This window comes from Zingiber officinale, chromosome 1B, assembly GCF_018446385.1.
Source record: "Zingiber officinale cultivar Zhangliang chromosome 1B, Zo_v1.1, whole genome shotgun sequence".
Classification (NCBI taxonomy): domain Eukaryota; kingdom Viridiplantae; phylum Streptophyta; class Magnoliopsida; order Zingiberales; family Zingiberaceae; genus Zingiber; species Zingiber officinale.
Genome location: NC_055986.1, coordinates 163,168,257 through 163,189,661, shown reverse-complemented (window position 1 = coordinate 163,189,661; position 21,405 = coordinate 163,168,257). Strand labels below are relative to the sequence as shown.

At 37.4% G+C, this 21,405-nt stretch overlaps 1 protein-coding gene across 5 annotated transcripts; it reads left to right on the top strand.

Annotated features, from left to right (window-relative positions):
• The first annotated feature begins 3,120 nt into the window (after nucleotides 1–3,120).
• LOC121988183 (alpha-1,3-arabinosyltransferase XAT2-like) lies at nucleotides 3,121–20,174 on the top strand. 5 transcript variants are annotated; one of them, XM_042541706.1, is made up of 12 exons: nucleotides 3,121–3,488; nucleotides 12,800–12,983; nucleotides 13,050–13,157; nucleotides 13,244–13,307; nucleotides 13,397–13,495; nucleotides 17,745–18,082; nucleotides 18,183–18,272; nucleotides 18,353–18,412; nucleotides 18,496–18,594; nucleotides 18,689–19,071; nucleotides 19,141–19,344; nucleotides 19,429–20,174. In XM_042541706.1, exons 6-12 carry the CDS (start codon nucleotides 17,944–17,946, stop codon nucleotides 20,035–20,037), a joined length of 1,584 nt encoding a protein of 527 aa, XP_042397640.1. In that variant the 5' UTR covers nucleotides 3,121–3,488; nucleotides 12,800–12,983; nucleotides 13,050–13,157; nucleotides 13,244–13,307; nucleotides 13,397–13,495; nucleotides 17,745–17,943; the 3' UTR covers nucleotides 20,038–20,174. The 5 variants fall into 5 exon arrangements, with proteins under 5 accessions (XP_042397640.1, XP_042397642.1, XP_042397639.1 ...); XM_042541708.1 differs by having other exon boundaries at nucleotides 13,050–13,161; XM_042541705.1 differs by lacking the exons at nucleotides 13,050–13,157; nucleotides 13,244–13,307; nucleotides 13,397–13,495.
• The last annotated feature ends 1,231 nt before the right edge of the window (nucleotides 20,175–21,405 follow it).

The following is a 21,405-nucleotide window of genomic DNA, read 5'->3' as shown; positions in this document are numbered from 1 at the left end:
CTTTCCAACCCTATGTCAAAATCATGCTCTTGGAGATAAATATAATCACAAGAATTCGTGGTTCTCCGTTCCCTTATGGATCGCCTTAAATACACTTGTATTTGAGGTGGTTGAGGTACTTGATCATCAAAATGAGGCAATACTTCAATTTCAATGGTAGGTTCCTCCAATTGCATTAGAGATATCATGAGAATATCTTGGTTCACTACGTTCACTAGATGTGTGATACTCATAATGTGCGGTATGGTAACCATACCACTACTGATCGCACTAGTAGTGACCACAGGAGGATCCCCAATATGCTTTACTCAAAAGATACTTCCCTGATTTTATTACTCCCACTATCCTCAATGAACTTGGCATTTCCCGTTTCGAAGAAGGATCTATTAGAGGAATTATAAAATTTATACCCTCTTGACTTTTCAAAATAACCTATAAAATTGCAACTAAATGTTCTTGAGTCCAATTTTCTTTCATTAGGCTTGTAAGGCCTAGCTTCTGCTGGACCACCCCAAACGTGTAATTGTCTAATACTAAGCTTTCTATCCGTCCACATCTTGGATGGATTTTTAGTTACCGCCATACTAGGTAATCTATTGAGTATATATATTATAATCTTGAGTGCTTCACTCCACAAAGACTCTGGTAGAAAAGTGAAAATCATCATACTTCTTACTATGACTTTTAGGGTTTATTGTGACGCTCAGCTATACCATTCTGACTAGGTGTACCAGGCATGGTATATTAAGGCACAATCCCACACTCAGCAAGGTAGTTCACAAAAGGTCGTGGACGTTATTCACCTTCACGGTCAGATCGAACGACTTTAATTTTCTTACCTAGTTGAAGTTCAATTTCGGCTTTAAAAATTTTGAACATGTCCAACGATTACGATTTCTCATGAATAAGGTACAGATAGTCAAATTTAGAATAGTCATCTATGAAGCTAATAAAATATGTGTGTCTATTCCAAGATGCCTTAGGAAATGTTCTACAAATATCCGTATATATTAGGTCGGAAACGTCACTACAACGGCTAGCCCCCTTGTTCCTTTTGTTTTGGTCTTCCCCTTAACACACTCTATGCAGATACCATAGTCTGACATGTCAAGGGAATCGAGAATTCTATGTGACATTAACATTTCTAAGTGTTGTTTGGATATATATCCTAAATGTCTATGCCACAACATGGAAGAATTTTCGTTGATCAATTTGTATTTCGTACCTATACTATAAATTATTATGTTGTCAATCGTAGTAGTAAAGGTGTTCAATTTATAAAGTTTATTAATCAAGGAACCATTGCCAACTAACACTGAATTAAAGAACATAATGAAAATTTCATTTCTAAATGAACAAGAATAACTTAATTTATCTAAACAAGAAATTGAAATTAAATTTCATCGAAAATACAGTACAATAAATATATTTTCTAAATCTAGAAAAATATTGGTTCCTAAACAAAGCCTAAAAATACCAATCGACTTGACTTTAGCCTTCTTTCCATTTCTTGTATAGATGTATCTTTCACCATCAAACGGAAGTCGGCTCCTGAGACAACCCTGCATAGTGATACTTATGTGAGCAGTAGCACCAGTATTTATTCACCAAATGTCAATGGGTACAATAGCTAAATTGACTTCCAAACTAACAAAGTTAAGAAGTTTACCTTTCTTTATATGCTAGTTGGCGTACTTGAGGCAGTCTTTCTTCATATGACCTTTCTTCTTGCCAAAGAAATAAGTGAATTCCTTATCTTGCTTCTTGTGCTCCTTATGGTCATTGCCTCTAGAATTTGCAGTTTGTTTTCCTTTTCCTTTGTTATTGATCCTCTTTCATTTCTTGCTCGTACTTTGAAAACCAGATGCTAAGTGAGCACTCTCAAATGTCTCAATCTTTAGTCTTCCTCCCTCTTGCATGCATTGAGCTATGAGCTCATTCAATGTCCATTTTTCCTTTTGAGTATTATACGATATCTTAAAAGGAATGAACCATGTAGGCAGAGACATTAAGATGAAATGCATTAACATACCTTTATACATATGAAGTTTTAATGCTTTCTGTCGCTATATTGGACATCTCCATAATATACTCCCTTATGTTTCATTACCATTGTACCTCATTGTTACCAACTTTGCAAGAAGTGTGGTAGTCTCAACCTTTTCATTTGAGGTGAATCGGTCTGCTAATTGGTCCAAAAAACTCCTAGCATCTCCTCCTTCTACTATTGAGCCTTTTATTGGTACCGGTATGGAAAACTTCATGATACTCGGACACATGCAATTTGATTTCTCCCACAGCTGAAATTCAGCTCTCTGCTCTATAGTGCTAGCATTGCTTAGAGGTGTGGGACGATCATTCCTTAATGCATAGTCTAAGTCCATGCAGCCTAAGACTACGATTACATATTCTTTCCATTCAATAAAATTCGAACCAGCTAATGTTGGGATGTTATTAATACTGACAGTTACATATTGCATTGAAATTTAAAGAGAGAAATTTATTTAAACTCGTGATTTAATTAAAGCCAAGAACATTTAAGTAATATAAAATTATGTAAATAAAGTAAAATTTTAAATGCATATAAATAGTTTTTTATGAGATACCAAGTACAACATAATGTATCTTCCTTTGGACTGACACATTATTTGTTAGTGATACTCTTTAATATAACTCAAACTTTAATTGACCACATAATATGTCTTCCTTTTGGCCGACCCATTATGCGCATTATATGATACTTTATATGAGTTATATTTCGATCCATAACTCACAACAACCTTAATCAGCCACATAATATGTCTTTCTTTGGGTCAACATATACACTATGTGAATTTTATTAATAGACTTCGCTACTGTTTACTTCGATAATTATTAATTATGAAGTAATATATGATAATTAACTTCAGTAATAAATTTGGTATAGTAAATATCACTTTAGACTTCATAGATTAATAAATATGGACCCCACTTTTAATTTTATCTCATATTTTACTTCATATTGTATATTTGATGAAGTATTAAGACACAAAATAAAATTGATATGTCTTAATACTGAACTAATAATTTTAAACCGGTTAAAATATTTTAATCCTTATAACATTCTTCCCTTGTCTAGGGTTTTAAGTTTCACAAGAAAGGGGTCGGTGACCCATCTGCTAAACAATCACCTCTTTATCTTCAAGCTCTATCTCCTTGGTCTTCTCTCTTGGAAATCAAAGGCAAGGGCGGAGGGCGACACGGAGAGGGTTGTGCTACTTCGCTCCATATCATGCTCCTAGTCCTACAGGTGCCATCTCTCCACACCATGCTCCTTGTCCTGCCTCTTCTCCTCCAACCTCCGCAGGTCCAAGAGGTCACAACAGTTCTTCCCCTACACTGTGTCGGCTCTCCACTTTGGCGGAAGCACCCCACATCGCTGCTACGCTTGAGGCGGGGCTTTCCTATAACTTCCATCCACACAGTCTCCACCTCCCTCATCGAGAGAGGTATGGATAAGAGGAACGAAGCATGGTTGATTCGCCTAGGGCGTTTCTCTCCTTCTTTCTCATGCCGATTTTAAAGAATTGATTTTGATTTTAGTTTTACATTGCAGGAACCCTTTTGATATTTTTCTTGATGCCAGTTGAATTTTTGCTTGATTTTTCTAGCAGATTTCTTTTGTTTCCAGAGATTGATTCATCAATGCTTTGAACGTTTTTTCCTTTTGGTTAATAATACATCTTATGTTTACCTAATATGTTGATCTTGACTTTTCTTCACTAGTTGGTTGTAGACTCCATTTGATTTCCATCAATTAGGTTGATGGCGTATGATGGATCAAGTTAAATTAAAAAATTGAACATCAGTATTAGATAGTGCATTAGAGGTGCATATTCACTTGTCTATGGAAACTGCAGTTGTAAAAAGGATTAGAAATGCTATATACTTTATTTATCACTACTGATTTAAGGCTCTGTTTATTTATGTTATCTACTTCAATTTCTCTCTTTGCTAGCTCTGGATTTTTCTTCTGTTTCCTTGTTATTTTATCATATGGCCAATTATGTCTTGTGCTTTATTTATCTTCAATTATTGGAGCTTATATTGAGCTTGCTTTTTACTCAATTAGATATTCATACTACTTTATTTTGTTATTTTATCATATGGCCAATTATGTCTTGTGCTCTACTTATCTTCAATTATTGGAGCTTATATTGAGCTTGCTTTTTACTCAATTAGATATTCATACTACTTTATTTAGTAGAGTTTCCTGACATGTTCATTTTGCCAACAAAAAAAATATGTTAAGATGAGTATTTTGATGGTTGATTTGATATTATGATTCTTCATGAATATCTGCAGCAAATGGTTCTTTCACCTTGAATATTTTAAGGTGTGATTAATCATTTTCTTTGTTTTTGCCCTTTTCAACCTGTCCAGTCTTATAATACAACTTGTAGTAAGGCTAATGTCTTTTTCCTTAAACTTTGCCCTTGCGTTGAAAATTATTGCATTTTAATTTATATATCATGTGAAGGGAATAGGTATATATATATTTTCATGAAAGCGTTTATCTTATGATGTGTTTAGTTGAACAAAAGTGAAAGAGAAAAACATAATTTGCTGCTTTTCAATTTAATTACATTTCTTCTCTCCTAATTCCTTTGTTTCAAGTCAACACAATATTAAAGGAATTTCATTTGACTCATGATTCCTTTTCATGATATCTAAATAATACACTGATCTTGCAGGTATCTTTTTGAACAAAAGTCTATTACCCAAATATTAACAACAACAACATCTTCCTTGACATTCTATTATTACTACTAAACATGTATATCAAACCAAATGTTATTTATGCATGTCGAGAAATACCTATATGACATTCAAATACCTAGATTTGTAATTGGGGATTGATGAATTTAACTATTTCTTTTCAAATTTTAACTCTAGGTTCGAGAAAGAGGTCACCATAGAATCATTCTAAGGCTATAGATATATTAGGAAAATGACCTCTTCTAGCTGCATGGTTGGTATGCTTTCTAGTGTCATAACTATGCATGATGATTCATTAGTGATTTATCTAATAACTTTATTTTCATACTTCTATTAATATTTTCAGAACTACTATTTCTAAGGTCATAAATCTTAATACATCCTGATTAATTTATTATTATTTGATTGAAGCAAAATCTCAAACCAAGTTATTAACATTATACTTTTTATATTTCAGTTTGCAGTTTACATGAGGTATGTTGTCTTAAATACAATATTTGTTCACATGCTATGCTTTGAATGCATTTAATTCATTAGAGGTTGAAAAAATAACTTTCTATTTTTTTACAATGTAGTGGAGTCTGTTAGGATCTCTTCGTAAGGCTAGAGAGGGGGGTGTGAATAGCCGCCCCAAATCGCTCTCGTTTCTTCCTACAATTAGGTTAGTCGCAGCGGAAAATACAAAGAAACGAAAGAGAAGAAAACCAAACCTTAACACGAGGATGTAACGAGGTTCGGAGATTAGGGCTCCCACTCCTCGGCGTGTCCGTAAGGTGGACGAGTCCGGTCAATCCGTCGGTGGATGAGTCCCCGGAGAACCGGCTAATACAATATACTCCTTGTGGGTGGAGTGACCTCTCAACAAAATCTCAACAGGTATGTAGAATATAGCACAAGACTTACTGAGCTTGGTGACTTAGGAGAATGAAAATTAAGCTTACAGTCACGCGAAGGTCAGTGAAACAGAGAGCAAGTCGAGACAGCCGCTTCTCAGCCCCGAGCGTCAAAGCTTTTGCACTGATCGACAGAGAGTGTTTCTTTTTCTTCCCCAAGAGAACTTCTTCTTAACCCTCTCTTCAACCAGCCTTTTATGTCTCTGCCATCTCTGCCTTTCGCCCGCAACGGATCCCTGCCAAACTGCAGCAAATCTCTGCATCCAGCCATAGCATCGCCAATCACGCTTCTTTCTCATCTGATCATCTGAGCTCACACCAATGGAATTCTGGTCTTCACTGGTGTCTCTGAGCTCCACCCAATCACCATGAGTTGAGCTGATCGATGCCAGATCACCGCCAGATCGCAGCCACGACTTTGCTGCTTTAACAGGTTTACAGTGGAACATAGCAAAAGTCTCTCTGGTATCCTCTACTAATGAAGCTCAATTTGAAATCAACCAATTGCAAATTACCAGTAACCTGCACCTCAAAATCTTGCAGCAGATGGTTAGAAATATTTAGGCAAAAGCAACTTTGAATCAGAAAGAATCAGAGAAAGTGCATGCAAAACAGACTATAGTATGGATCGGTCTGCAGACCGATCCATACGTTCAAATCTCTTTTTCGATCGTTACTGATCGGTCTGCGGGCCGATCAGGAACTAACCGGAGCGGTCCTCGGACCGATCGGTGTCGCGCGACAAGCCTGATCGGTCTCCGGACCGATCAGGCATCAATCTGACCGGTCCCGACGGACCGATCAGTAACAACACAGTATGCTACTGAGTGTTTACCGATCGGTCCGTAGACCGATCAGGACACACTTAGTGTCATGGATCGGTCGGCCGACCGATCACCCGTGCCACTTGTGCCACTGGATCGGTCATCGGACCGATCCAAGGCTGTGATTTAAGAGGCAAGCTTCCAAGCTTGCTACCCTTAATCCTGACAGACCGAGCTACCGAGCTCTTCTCCGACTATACATGCCAAGTTTCCATACTTGGACTTCTCCCGGATGTCCGATCACCTCGATCCATCTGGATTTTCCTGCGGCTTCACTCACCAGGACTTTCCAATTGCACGGCTTCACTCACCGGGACTTTCGATTGCCAGCTTCACTCACCGGACTTTCCAACTGCCTGGCTTCACCAGGACTTCTCAATTGCCTGCTTCACTCACCAGGACTTCTCCAATTGCCTGGCTTCACTCACCAGGACTTCTCCCGTGCCAAGCTCCTTGCTCGGACTTTTCCCAATCAGATTAATCAGGTCAACCAAGTCAACCCTGATTTGTCTGAGTTAATTCAATATCTGATTGAAACTTAAATCAGTGTCAACATCAACATGCAACACAACTAGGTCAACCTTGACCTAAGGTTGCACCGACAATCTTCCCAAGTCAAACATCAAAATACAACTCGAGTCAAGTCAACTCGAGTCGGGTCAACCAGGTCAACCTTGACCTAAGGTTGCACCAACAATCTCCCCCTTTTTGATGTTTGACAAAACCATAATCAAGTTAGGTTAACCCGATAACCTAACTTAGGTTTTCCAACCATCTTCCAATGTCCAATGTTCTTTCCTTGAACATTCTCTAGACATTCTCCCCTTAGGTTAACCTGATAACCTAACTTGGGTTCTCTAATAATTCTCCCCCTTTTTGACACACATCAAAAAGTATTCCAATGTTCTTCCTCGAACATTCCTTGACAATCTTCCCCTAGCTTAGGTTAAACCGATAACCTAACTTGGGTTCTCCAATAATTCTCCAATGAACACTCCCCTTTTTGACACACATCAAAAAGAATAAGGAGGGTATCAAGGTCAAGAGTTTCTTCCTAATGAAAGTCCCATACCTTTCATTGAAACTCTTATTTTCCCCTTGATACTAAGCTCAACAGTCCACTTAGTGATAATCCCATATCACTAATCCTCAAGGAGTAAAAACTCCCCCTAAAAGTCAACTCCCCTTGACTAATAGTTAAAACTCCCCCTAAAGGCCAACTCCCCCTTGACCATTGCACCAACAATGTCTTGGAGAGTTTCAAACCTTTAGAAATCTAAAAACCAACTTTCAGCCGAAATTTCAGACATGCAGTCGAATTTCAGCACATTGGCACGCTATCAGACCTCACTGGATCGGTCACCAGACCGATCCACAGCACTCTGGATCGGTCCAGTGACCGATCCAGCCCTCCCTGGATCGGTCCAGCGACCGATCCAGACACTGATCACAGGGATTTCTGATTTTTCCTCTCCCGAAATTCAGAAACCCCTAATAAATTCCAGAAAATTCGAAAAATTGTGAAATTTTGAGGATACATTCCTCATATCATACACTACCATGGAAAAATAATTTTCTATGAAAATAGTTTCCATTTTCAAATCTTGATACAAAGTTCAAAAACTTTGAAATAGTTCAAGTTTTAACTCAACTTTGTATCACAATGTTCAATGATGAATGCTATCACTAGGAAAGCTTCATCAAGGTTTTCCAAATCAATTTTAAAATGCTTTTAAAACCATTTGAATTTAGGACCATAATCTTAGGGCTAAATGTACATGACTTGTACATAAGCTTTCCCTATGATCCTCCATTTCTTGAATTAGGGTCATCTAGGTACAAGAATTATGCACCTTGATCCTAACTCATGATCCTAATATCTCACACACATCTAAAGTGTATCAAACCACATTCAAGTCAATTTGATGTGAGATATGGGTTAAGGTCAACTTAGGCTAAGTTCTCATGCATTTTCTAAACATCAATTTGATCTCAATATCAAAATGTGTTTTTCCTTAAATCAATTACATTGATTATAATGCAAGAGATGATGACATGGCATATAATGATATCATAAGTAAAAACATGTGCCAATGTCATGATGTCATGGCATAAAGTTTGAAAACTTAAATAAAGCATGACATATAAACTAGCCTAGCACTATCATGACATTTCAAATGATGATAAAACTAAACATGATGTCATGACATGTCATATGGCAAACAACCATGGTAAGTTAACACAAATAAAATACCTAGATTACCTATCTAAGTATCCTTAATCTCTTAGTTAACTTAAATTCTAATCTTAGATTGCCCATATATCCCTAAGAGAAAACCAAAATCCCAATTATGGTTTTCTCTAGGTTTTCTTAAATTGTGCCAAATAAGATTAAAATATTCTCACTTTGGCACACTTTACTCTTCCAAGGAGTGAATGATAAAGATTATCCCTTTCATTTTCAAAGGTTCCCAAAACCTTGAAAATGCTCCTCGAGTGTCAATTTCCTCAAAGTTGGGTTAACTACCCTTCTTATTGGAGTTGACACTCTCAACCCATCTATGGGGTAGAGAAAATGCTCCTAGGAACCCAATACCTACTTGAGCTCATTGGGTTCACTAAAAATTCACTAGGGATGACTTCCCTAGCAACCCTCCTAATGACCCTCTTAGGCTTTAAAGCCTTGGTCATTTGGGTCTCATCAAGATCAACTCTAGGGGTGACTCCCCTTGTGACATTGGTGGTGATCTTCCTAGCCCTAGGTTTTATTCCATAATCGAATGGAACATTGTGGTAAGTGGGCTTGACCACTTGGGACTTAGGTTTGTGACCCAAACCTTTCTTGTCCTTGGGCTTTGGTTTTTGACCCTTAAACCCTAGAGATGACTTCTCCAAGTTCTTAAGAGCCTTTTCCAAAGTATCAAGTCTTGACCTCAAGACTTGATTCTCCTTCTCTAATACCTCAATTTTTGATTTGTCATTTTTCTTTGAGGTATTCCTAGGCATGTGTCTAGTTGTTTTGGGGTTTCTACCTAGGTTCTCCTTAGCCTTAGATGAGTTAATTCTAGGGTTAGCATTTCTAGAATTGTTCTTATCTAGGCTAACATGTTTGGCACCTAAGCATGTGTATCGATTTCTAATGTTATCATGCTTATCATCATTGACTAGTGCAATAAAATTTCTAGCATGCATCTTACTAGTATTGCACGAATGAGACTTAAATGATACCTTAGGGTTTGCCTTAGCTCCCATAGAAGTGCTCGGTCTCTTGCCCTTGTGAGGTTGCCTCCCCTGACAATGGCTCCTATAGTGTCCCCTTTGCTTGCATTGGAAGCACACGATGTGCTCCTTGCCCTTGCGTTTCGGGACTCCGGCTTCCTTGACCTTGGCGCCGGTGGAGTCTTACCCTCGTTGGACACTTACTCTTGTAGTGCCCAAATTCCCTACACTCAAAACACATTATATGCAATTTACTTGAACTTAAAGTGTTTGAGTTACCTAGGATTGAGGATGAATGGATGTTCTCTTCTTCATCCCTCCCGGAGGTAGAAGCTTCTTCTTCGTGCTCCGAACTTGAGCAAGAGGAACTCTCCTCCTCTTCTTCCTTGGATGTTGAGTGGCCCTCAACTCCCAATTTGCTCCCTCCATGATGTGAGCTACTTGGCTCACTAGGCTCCTCTTCATGGCTTGAAGTGGAACTCTCCTCATGGTACTTGGCCAAGTTATCCCACAACTCCTTGGCATTGTTGTATTCACCTATCTTACGCAAAATATTAGTAGGTAATGAAAATTCAATTGTTTTAGTTACCTCATTGTTGATCGTTGATTGATGGACTTGTTCCTTTGTCCACTTGTTCTTCTCTAGAGGCTCTCCTTCTTTATCCATTGGAGGAGTAAACCCTTCTTGTACACAAAACCAATTCCACATATTAGTCCTAAGAAAATACATCATCCTTACCTTCCAATATGCGAAGTTGTCGTTGTAGAAGGGTGGAATGGTGATGTCTTCTCCGAATTGATCCATCTCTAGCGCTTGTGCTCCCACGGGTGTGAATCCGATGAAGAGCGACCTCGCTCTGATACCACTTGTTAGGATCTCTTCGTAAGGCTAGAGAGGGGGGTGTGAATAGCCGCCCCAAATCGCTCTCGTTTCTTCCTACAATTAGGTTAGTCGCAGCGGAAAATACAAAGAAACGAAAGAGAAGAAAACCAAACCTTAACACGAGGATGTAACGAGGTTCGGAGATTAGGGCTCCCACTCCTCGGCGTGTCCGTAAGGTGGACGAGTCCGGTCAATCCGTCGGTGGATGAGTCCCCGGAGAACCGGCTAATACAATATACTCCTTGTGGGTGGAGTGACCTCTCAACAAAATCTCAACAGGTATGTAGAATATAGCACAAGACTTACTGAGCTTGGTGACTTAGGAGAATGAAAATTAAGCTTACAGTCACGCGAAGGTCAGTGAAACAGAGAGCAAGTCGAGACAGCCGCTTCTCAGCCCCGAGCGTCAAAGCTTTTGCACTGATCGACAGAGAGTGTTTTTTTTTTTTTTTCTCCCCAAGAGAACTTCTTCTTAACCCTCTCTTCAACCAGCCTTTTATGTCTCTGCCATCTCTGCCTTTCGCCCGCAACGGATCCCTGCCAAACTGCAGCAAATCTCTGCATCCAGCCATAGCATCGCCAATCACGCTTCTTTCTCATCTGATCATCTGAGCTCACACCAATGGAATTCTGGTCTTCACTGGTGTCTCTGAGCTCCACCCAATCACCATGAGTTGAGCTGATCGATGCCAGATCACCGCCAGATCGCAGCCACGACTTTGCTGCTTTAACAGGTTTACAGTGGAACATAGCAAAAGTCTCTCTGGTATCCTCTACTAATGAAGCTCAATTTGAAATCAACCAATTGCAAATTACCAGTAACCTGCACCTCAAAATCTTGCAGCAGATGGTTAGAAATATTTAGGCAAAAGCAACTTTGAATCAGAAAGAATCAGAGAAAGTGCATGCAAAACAGACTATAGTATGGATCGGTGCAGACCGATCCATACGCTCAATCTCTTTTCGATCATCGACGGTGCGGACCGATCAGAACTAACGATCGGTCCTCGCCGTCGGTGTCGCAAGCCTGGCTTGATCGGTCTCCGGACCGATCGAGCATCAATCGACCGGTCCCGAGACCGGTCGATATCATCTGATAGCATCACGGTATTCGCAGATGCTATCGAGTTCTCACCGATCGGTCGGCGGACCGATCGAATAACACAAGATGCTATCGAGTGTTTCGATCGGTCCGTAGACCGTCGCACACTGGTGTCATCGATCGGCCGACCGATCACCACTGTGCCCGGATCGGTCATCGACCGATCCAAGGTCAGGATTTAAGAGGCAAGCTTCAAGCTTGCTACCTTAATCTGACGGTCGAGACCGAGCTACCGAGCTCTTCTCCGACTATACATGCCAAGTTTCCATACTTGGACTTCCCAATACCGGATGTCCGATCACCTGATCCATCCGGATTTTCCTGCTTCACTCACCAGGACTTTCCAATTGCCTGGCTTCACTCACCAGGACTTTCCAATTGCCTGGCTTCACTCACCAGGACTTTCCAATTGCCTGGCTTCACTCACCAGGACTTCTCCAATTGCCTGGCTTCACTCACCAGGACTTCTCCAATTGCCTGGCTTCACTCACCAGGACTTCTCCCGTGCCAAGCTCCTTGCTCGGACTTTTCCCAATCAGATTAATCAGGTCAACCAAGTCAACCCTGATTTGTCTGAGTTAATTCAATATCTGATTGAAACTTAAATCAGTGTCAACATCAACATGCAACACAACTAGGTCAACCTTGACCTAAGGTTGCACCGACAATCTTCCCAAGTCAAACATCAAAATACAACTCGAGTCAAGTCAACTCGAGTCGGGTCAACCAGGTCAACCTTGACCTAAGGTTGCACCAACAGAGTCAAGATATATAATGCATCAAGGGGTATTTCAAAAGGACCAGGTTTTAAACAATTGACGGTATGCATTGTGTCTATGTATTTAGACATCAATTAATAATTCTTATTATTTGGATTATGACTTTATTGCATTGTATTTTCAATTTCATTAAGGTAATCTAAAATAAAATGGTGGTATTGAATGTGGATATTATGTAATATGGTACATAAAAGAGATAGTCTTTCATGCTATCAAAAAATTGAGTTTGTTCAAATGCTATGCTCTGTTTGCAATATTTATTCACATGCTTTTGCTTTGATTTACATGAGGTATATTTAGATTTTCCATTACTTTATCATTACCTTACAATTATCTTGCAGTTACCTTTACACATACTTGAAGAAAGAAAATAGAGCTGAGTATGTCTCATTTGTGGATCTTGGTCACATACCAACATGTAGTGTGGGCAAAAAAGACAGTAAATTGTCACAACATATTGCTGAGCCCTGAGCAGTTGAGAGCATCAAACAGAGATAGTATCTGTTTCATTTCATATAACACAGGGTAAGATTTTAATTATTTATCAATTCCTACTATATACTAGTCAATGTTATATTTTCATTTTTGCAGGTACCATTGGATCCTAACTATAATTAATGAAGATAAGAATATAATATATTTATTGGACTCTTTGAGTAATAGGAATCGAGATCATGCTTGACAAACTATTGCGACCAAGTAGGTAGTAGATTATGTTGATTGTGAATATATACATTAAATTCATTAGAGGTTGAAAAAATAACTTTCTATTTTTTACAATGTAGCGGGGCCAAGTTATACAATGCATCAAGGTGTATTTCAAAAGGATTTGGTTTTAAACAATTGACGGTATATATTGTGACTATATATTTAGACATCAATTAATAATTCTTATTATTTGGATTATGACTTATTGATGACATTGTCAATTTGATTAGGGTAATCTAAAATAAAAAGGTGGTGTTGAATGTGGATATTGTTTAATGTGGTACATGAAAGAGATAGTCTTGGATGAATATCTCTAATTGGAGATGAAGGTGAATTTCTTCTTTATAAAATATCTTCTTTATGAAATATTGAATCATTTTATATTGACTCTCAAACTTCTGTTTATGTTTCAGTTTGCAACATAAAAAAACAAACAGTATTACAATCAATCACAGTATGATGAAGTCAGAAGTGAATGGAAAGAATTCGTCTACTTTTATATAGATGCTTAAGTGTAGATTGTGATATAAATTTTGGATTGTATTTAGAGATTTATGGATACAAAAACTTTTGGGTTATGGTTAAATATATCTTTTATGAATACACTTTTGGATTGTATTTGATACATATTTATGATATATTTGTTCAATTTTGATAGTGAAAAATATTGTGTTGTAGTAACATATTATCATATACTCTTGGTCAATTAAAATTGTATTGTAGTAAAATATTGTCAATTGCTTCGACAGTATGAATAAATGATGGAGTAATACAACACAAAAGACTTCAATAAATTTAAATAGTGGCGTAGTTAAAGAAACTATTTACTTCACTACTAATCAAATTTGAGAAGTAGTTTGTATAAATTACTTTGCTACATTTGAATTTTTTTGTTGTTGTAAAATATGCTCTATTACTTCTATACTACGATGAAGTAATACAATAATAAATACTTCGACTAAATCAAATTATACAGAAGTAAAATAAAACATTTACTGCGCCAAAATTCAAAAAATGTGAAGTCGTATACATAGTTTACTTCGTTAAACAACATAACCTATGAAGTAATATATCATCAACTTCTTCGGCATTTTTATTGGTCTTGATGAAGTAGTAGAGCTTTTTTACTTCGAAAACGGTTTAATTTTGAACCGGTGATAGACTTCGGTAATGTGTGGTGAAGTAAAAAAATTTACCTTTTTACTTCACGTGTGTCTACTTCGGTAATTAACTACCTATTACTTCGGATAATATCCGAAGTCTATTGCTGATTTTCACATAGTGATATTTTGTACATGATCTAAATAAAATAATATTTTGTTTTATAGTTGTAAGCTGCATTCTGGCATAAAAGTAACCTTTCTTTGGGATTATTCCTTTTAGTATAGATATACGTCTACCAATAAAAAATATACAAAACCTACCTAAGATGTCTTCTTTTAAGCCGACACATTAGTTCAACTTAGTAGCACATTGTGTAGATAGACCCAAGAAAATTCTAGGAACTTGATTCGAACAGAAATTACTTAATCAGACTTAACAACTCTAAATTAGACTTATCAATTGATTGATAGAATATGACAGTCAATTGATTTTATCCCATCGATTATTGCAATCGATTTGAAAGCTTATTGTTTGCGATTACATGACCATACCATATATAGAATCCTCTTTTAAAAATTAAAATTCCTTTTAAATTTTATAATTAAATAATATTATTTAATCTCTCAATTATTCATGAATTAAAAAATTATTTAATGTATTTTTTTCTTTGAAACAGTATTTTTTTTCCCGTTGTATTGTTGACATTAAAACAGTGTAAATATATATTCATTAAAAAATATAAAATACTGTTTCAATTGAAACAGTTTGCACGAAATGTTTTTTTTCATGAAATAGTAATCTACTGTTACAGAAAAAAAAAATACTATTTCATGTTTTTTTATTTGAAGAAATAATCGAATAAAAATTAATCTCAATCGGTTGAAAATATTTTTAATGGATTAAAATTAATATAATCGCGAGTTTAGGACGATTAATATATTAAATTTTAATTATTGTTGTTCAAAATTTTAAACTCAATAATTAATTGCTCGATTAAAATTAATTGCTCGATTAAAACAATTGAGTGAACCATAATTTTATCTAAAATTAAGTTAAATAAGTCTATCATAATTTTATCTTATATGATTTTCGATCATCAATAATTTTAACTAGGAAAACTTAATCTAGCATACAAATAATAAATTGATGAAAAATTTAAATTTTATTACCAATAAAAACGATAAAATAAAACTTTAGCTCCGATACCATAGTTGTTATAAAACCTAAACCGCATGAATTCTAAAACATAAAATACTCACATATAGAAAATATAAAAATAAGAAGATCTAGTTTCATCAAGAACATGACATAAGAAAATAAATATATAAATATAATGACAAAGAACCTGATTGAAGAGTCATGTCTTTATCCTTTAACTGTTGGGTTTGTAAGGTTACAAACATAATCCACATTAAAAATATATGGAAAAGATCATGAGTTTATAAGAGAAAAGATATCTCCATTAGCATGAGACCATTTGGATAGAGCACAAGAGTAAAATCATGAGAACTTAGGCCCAAAGTGAACAATATAATACTATTATCTAAGTTAGATTATATTAATAAATTTTGTTTAGCATCATATATACAACTTATAATTAAACCCACTAATTAAAAATAATAACCAACATCTGATGCTACTCAAAATCATCCTTCTCATTTTAATATTAATAATAAATTATACGCTATTTGATTTTTATTATAATTTATTTATTTTTTATTGATATTTCTAATCGAAGTACCTATTTAATAAGTTCATTCTTTATTATTTTAGAATATTTTTTCTAATTGGGATTTTTTTTGGATGCTGATTTTGATTAGTTTAAATAAAAGTTAATATTTGTTTGTTATCTTATTTTATTTATACCGATAATAATGGTAAATATTAAACGATCATTAAATTAGAATAAAATAATTAAATCTTGTTTACATTCAAAATAAATTAATAATTTTATTGATTATAAAAATATTATCAAAACTTAAATATAAAAATTTAATTAATATTTTACATCTTGAAAATTAAATTTTTATATAAAAATGTATCTTTCTTTAAAAAATTAATATTTAACTTTTATAAAAAATATATATTAAGGACCAATATATTTTTTTTATGACTTGGGGCCTCCGGTTACTGCATCAAGTGATTACATAATTAAAGCTGCAAAAACCCCACGTCCTTTGAACTTTTTGTCTCCCACATGGATTTTATCAACACCGACACTCTCAAGATATATAATTAAACTTGTTTTTTTCTTAATTATGTTTCTTAAGTTAATTTCTCAATTAACTTCATTTTTCACAATGAAGTTGATTAGCGCGGTAATAAATTTAGTGTATAATTTAATAAGAATTTATTTATGTTTGTATGGATAATTAAATACAAAAGTTCGAACAATTCGTTAAATTAAATGAATAAGTTGAATACGTATATGTTCAACTTGTTAATGCTTATAAACATAAATTGTAGCCCCCCACAAGTATAGTCGTGTTGGTATCAGTGATAGATCTAGAAATTCAAGTATGGAGGAGTGATTTTTATATGGAATAAGGAACGGTATCCTCTATCTCCATCGATAAAATCCTATACCTCCGCTAGATCCGTCCCTGATTGATATTAAGTAGTAGATTGTCACATGCGAATATGGATCGAATCTTTGAGAAAAACAATCTCTTAGACAATAAAATTTCTCTCACCTCGAGAGTTTGCTCAGTCAACATAATTTACTCCCTTCATCTTGTTATAAGTCAATTGTGAGAGGCATTTGAAAGTAAACTAGTTACCTTTAGTCAAATGAACATAAATTATAAATTATAAATTATTTATAAATAATGTTCATGAATCAAATTTATAAATTGTGTTCATCGAAAAACTATCAACGTTGGTAATAAATAAAAATAAATAAACTTATATTATCAAGTTAAATAGTCATGAAACAAGTTTAAAAATATAAAAAAATTTAAATAAATTTAAATTGAGAATTTAATAATATCTAAATAAATTAAGTTTAACTTAACTTAATTAAATTCAAATTCAAGCTTAAACAACTATTTCATGTGGCTTAGTTTATTTTAGATTTGATTTAGTTTGACTTTATTAAATAAGTTTATGTCTTCTTGATAATGCTACATGAATGTTCTCTCAAGTTGATACAGTTGATATTTATAGATTATGTAGTATATTTCTAGTATATACAAAATGTACAATGAATTACCTAATCCTCAAAGGGCCACTACACTAAGTAAAATCCTCTATAATTTATTTCTTTTTAAATTACATGGGCAATCTTGAAAAGACGTCGGGGTGAGAGTTCTCACGGTTTTGCTTGAACGATAATGCTACCTGCAATGCAATTAGTCTTATAAGTCAAAGAATTGGTTGTGGCTCAACATGAAAGCTAACTGAACTAAATTTATATTTTCAAATCTATTTTAAATAGTAAATATTAATTTCTGAAGATTATTACAAATGGTTCAGGCTGAAACCCAGTATACAAGCAAGGAGACCGCGTGATCTCAGAAATCAATACGCATGACAAGAAGACTTGTGGATTCATCATTTTTCACACAGTAGCAGATTCCATTGTCAGCCACCCAACAGCTTTCATTGAACTCGCCTTAATCCTCAATATATCGAGAGTGCAGAGAAGATCCCGGCTGGTTACGTTGGAGCGGAGATGGTGACCAAATTGAGGTTGATTCGAAATGGCAACCAATGCAGAAAATACAAGCACGCAGCCGTCGCCGCCGGGTTCTTCTTCGTCGCCATGGCTTTCTTGGTGGTGTACAAGCCCCAGTCGCTTGCCGTTCCTAACTGTAAGCTTCGCCGGATTCATCATCTTTCTCTTCAACTATTAGATCAGTTTTTTACTTTTTCCCTCTCTCTTTAATTACATGGTTGGTTTTGCTTTTACAGTCGGGTTTCGGGCATCCATCGCGAATCCAGATTCAGGGAGCAATATGGTGAACGGAGAAGACGATCATGCGAGAAATTCTCTAGCATCTGGTAATCTGATTAATTCTCTAGCATTGCAGGAAGAAAAAAAAAACAGAGCAGAGAAGACATAATTATTCCTCATGCTGCAGGAAGAAATGATGATAAGGAAGAGGCGTTCTCGGAAAATTATTACATTTCTGACTCAAAAAGTATTTGTTTATGCCAATACGCTGCGTTTTGATTCGTTAATTGTCGAGGCAGAAAAATTGTAATGTTTACTGAAATGTTGCAGAGGAAAGTGGGAGAGAATTTAAAGATACGATGTTGAATCAAGAAACGATGCACGTTGAACTCCCAATTGCCTCAAACTCCACTGCTCCCATGCAATTAGGTAATTCAATATGATTGGATCAAACAGGATGAAGACGTTGATGGAAATTTGATTTTTTTTTTCTTTTCTTTTTCGATGATTGATTAATGTGAAGCTGCCGGAGAAGCCATTCGAAGGAGGAAGCCACTGTGCGACGTTTCGGACCCGCGAGTCGACATCTGCGAGATGAGCGGCGACATCAGGATCGCCGGAAACTCTTCCTCTATCCTATTTATTGAGCCCGAGGCGGCGGCGCGGCCGCCGGAGCAATGGCGAGTCCGCCCTTACCCTCGGAAGGGCGACGACACTTGCCTCGGCGGCGTCAGACAGTTCGCCGTCGTCAGCGCAGGCAGCGACGGCGCCCCGCGGTGCACAGTCGACCACGGCGACGTCCCGGCCGTCGTCTTCTCCGTCGGCGGCTACACCGGCAACCTCTTCCACGACTTCACCGACCTGCTCGTGCCGCTCTTCGTCACCGCTCGCCCCTTTCACGGCAAAGTATGTTAAAATTACCCGTAATCTTCGATGTTCTGATATAAATTAATGATCCCAACGGATTTTGTCAAGATTCAATTCGTCGTCGCGGATTGGAAGAGCTGGTGGATCAACAAGTATCTCGTCGTCTTCCGTAAATTGACAAACTACCAGTTGATGGATTTGGAGCAGCAGAGTGCCGGGCAAGTGCATTGCTTCAAACAGGTGGTGGTCGGACTTCGAGCTCACAAGGAGTTCTTGATCGATCCTGCCAGATCGCCCAATCGCTACACCATGGCACGCTGCATGATTTCGATCTATTCGAGAAAACATTCAAATTCAAATTCAATAAAACAGCACTAATTTGACAATGTCTAACAGGTGGATTTCAAGAGGTTCATGAGGATCGCGTTCTCGTTGGAACGAGACGCGCTGAATAACGCCACCGACGGCGGCCACCTCCCCCCGCGCCGGAAACCGAGACTCATGCTGATCGCGAGGAAACAGTCGAGGGCGTTCACCAACGTTCCGGAGATCGTGGCCATGGCAGAGGAGCTAGGATTCGAGGCCATGGTGGCGGAGGCGGACGCGGGGTCCGACCTGGCGCGCTTCGCGGGGGTGGTGAACTCCTGCGACGTGATGGTGGGCGTGCACGGTGCCGGGCTCACCAACATGGTCTTCCTGCCGGCGAACGCCACGGTGGTGCAGGTGGTGCCGTGGGGCGCGCTGGAGTGGCTCGCCATGCTGGACTTCGGGAACCCGGCGAAGGCGATGGGGCTCCACTACGTGCAGTACAGCATCGGGATCGAGGAGAGCACGCTGAGGGAGAGGTACCCGAGGGGCCATGCGGTGTTCACCGACCCGATGTCGTTCCACCGCCGCGGCTTCGCCGTCGTGCGGTCGACGTTCATGGTGCGGCAGGATGTGAAGCTGGACGTGAAGAGGTTCCGGGAGCTGCTGGGGAAGGAAGTGGGCCACATGATCCAGTAGTTCTTCTTCCAGTATTTAATGTTTATTAAAATTAATAAAATCATAAACATTGCAATTTTCAGTGGAAAATTTAAAATATTATTTGTGATTATTACACTTAAATATCTATAGTTTTAATTGGCATATATTCAGCTTAATCGATTAATTCATTCTACACTTATTATTTTTTTTATTGATCGTATTTCAAGCAATATTATGGGTATTTTATTTTCGAGCAATCAAACGGCCCCAATTGCACGAGCGAAGGGGCCCACTGGACTTTCCAATGAATGATATTTTTATACATTTTAAAAACGCATAACTAATATTTTATGGCTTTGGCGGTTATATAATACAAAGAAACAAAAGGAATTTTCTACGCTGACAAAGACACGCTACATGGATGGATTATCGTCATTGATGGGAGGTGAATTTGCTAATTGTAAATTCGAATTAGGTGAAAATTACTTTTCCTTTTTATCTAAAATTTTACAAATTAATATAATGGCTCTAATAAAATTAATCTTTTCGCCTAGAATTAGAATCCTCTATGTTGGTAATTAACATCGCTTAATGGCATAAGAGGACAGGCCTTACTACTAGTTTAGCCCCTAAAACTATAAGTCGGCCATCTTTTGATTGAGATGGCGGGCCAAGTGGAGAGCGATGAACATATTGTGTTCTATATAGCAATAAGACAAATTGGACCACACCACTTTGATCGAAACTAATTAATAATTTTTTTCCTCTTGATTTATAAAAATCAACTCAAATCCAAATTCCTCCCTAACTCGTCCAACATATCGGGGCCGAACCGGGCGAATCTACCAAATAACGGCCAGCATTTCGTGGCGCTGTAATCGCAACAAAAAAGGGCTCCGGAAAGAAAAAATAAATAAAAATCGTGTCGGGTTTTCCCAGGACGATACCGTTACAAACTCGGCAGCGGCGTAGCTTGCCACGTCATCGAATTTTCACAGAATGGAATGTTTGGAACGGTGTTGCGTGGCCCGGAGAGAACACGGGATGCATGCTTTTTTATTTTTGATATCTGTGGGGGCGACAGTTGGGATACAGTCGATAGAAGCGATTCGGGTTTAAAATCGAGGATATTTTCGGTGTTTTACGACAAATTGTTTTCTCCACGTATTCTCATGCGTTGATATCTCCTTTCGCTCTCGCTCTTTCTGGCTCGCAGCTGCAGGGGCAAGAGAAAGCGGTGGCCGAGGCGTCTCTTTCTTCTTCTCCTCGTTGCTCGCTGTCTCTTGATCATCCGCGTTTCGATTTCTTCGAATTTTCTTCTCCGTTTTAGCTTGGAAAGGGAGAGTGAGGGAGAGAGAGTTTGATCGAAGTCTAGTGAAGGAATGCTCGGCGGAGCTGCCGGAGACT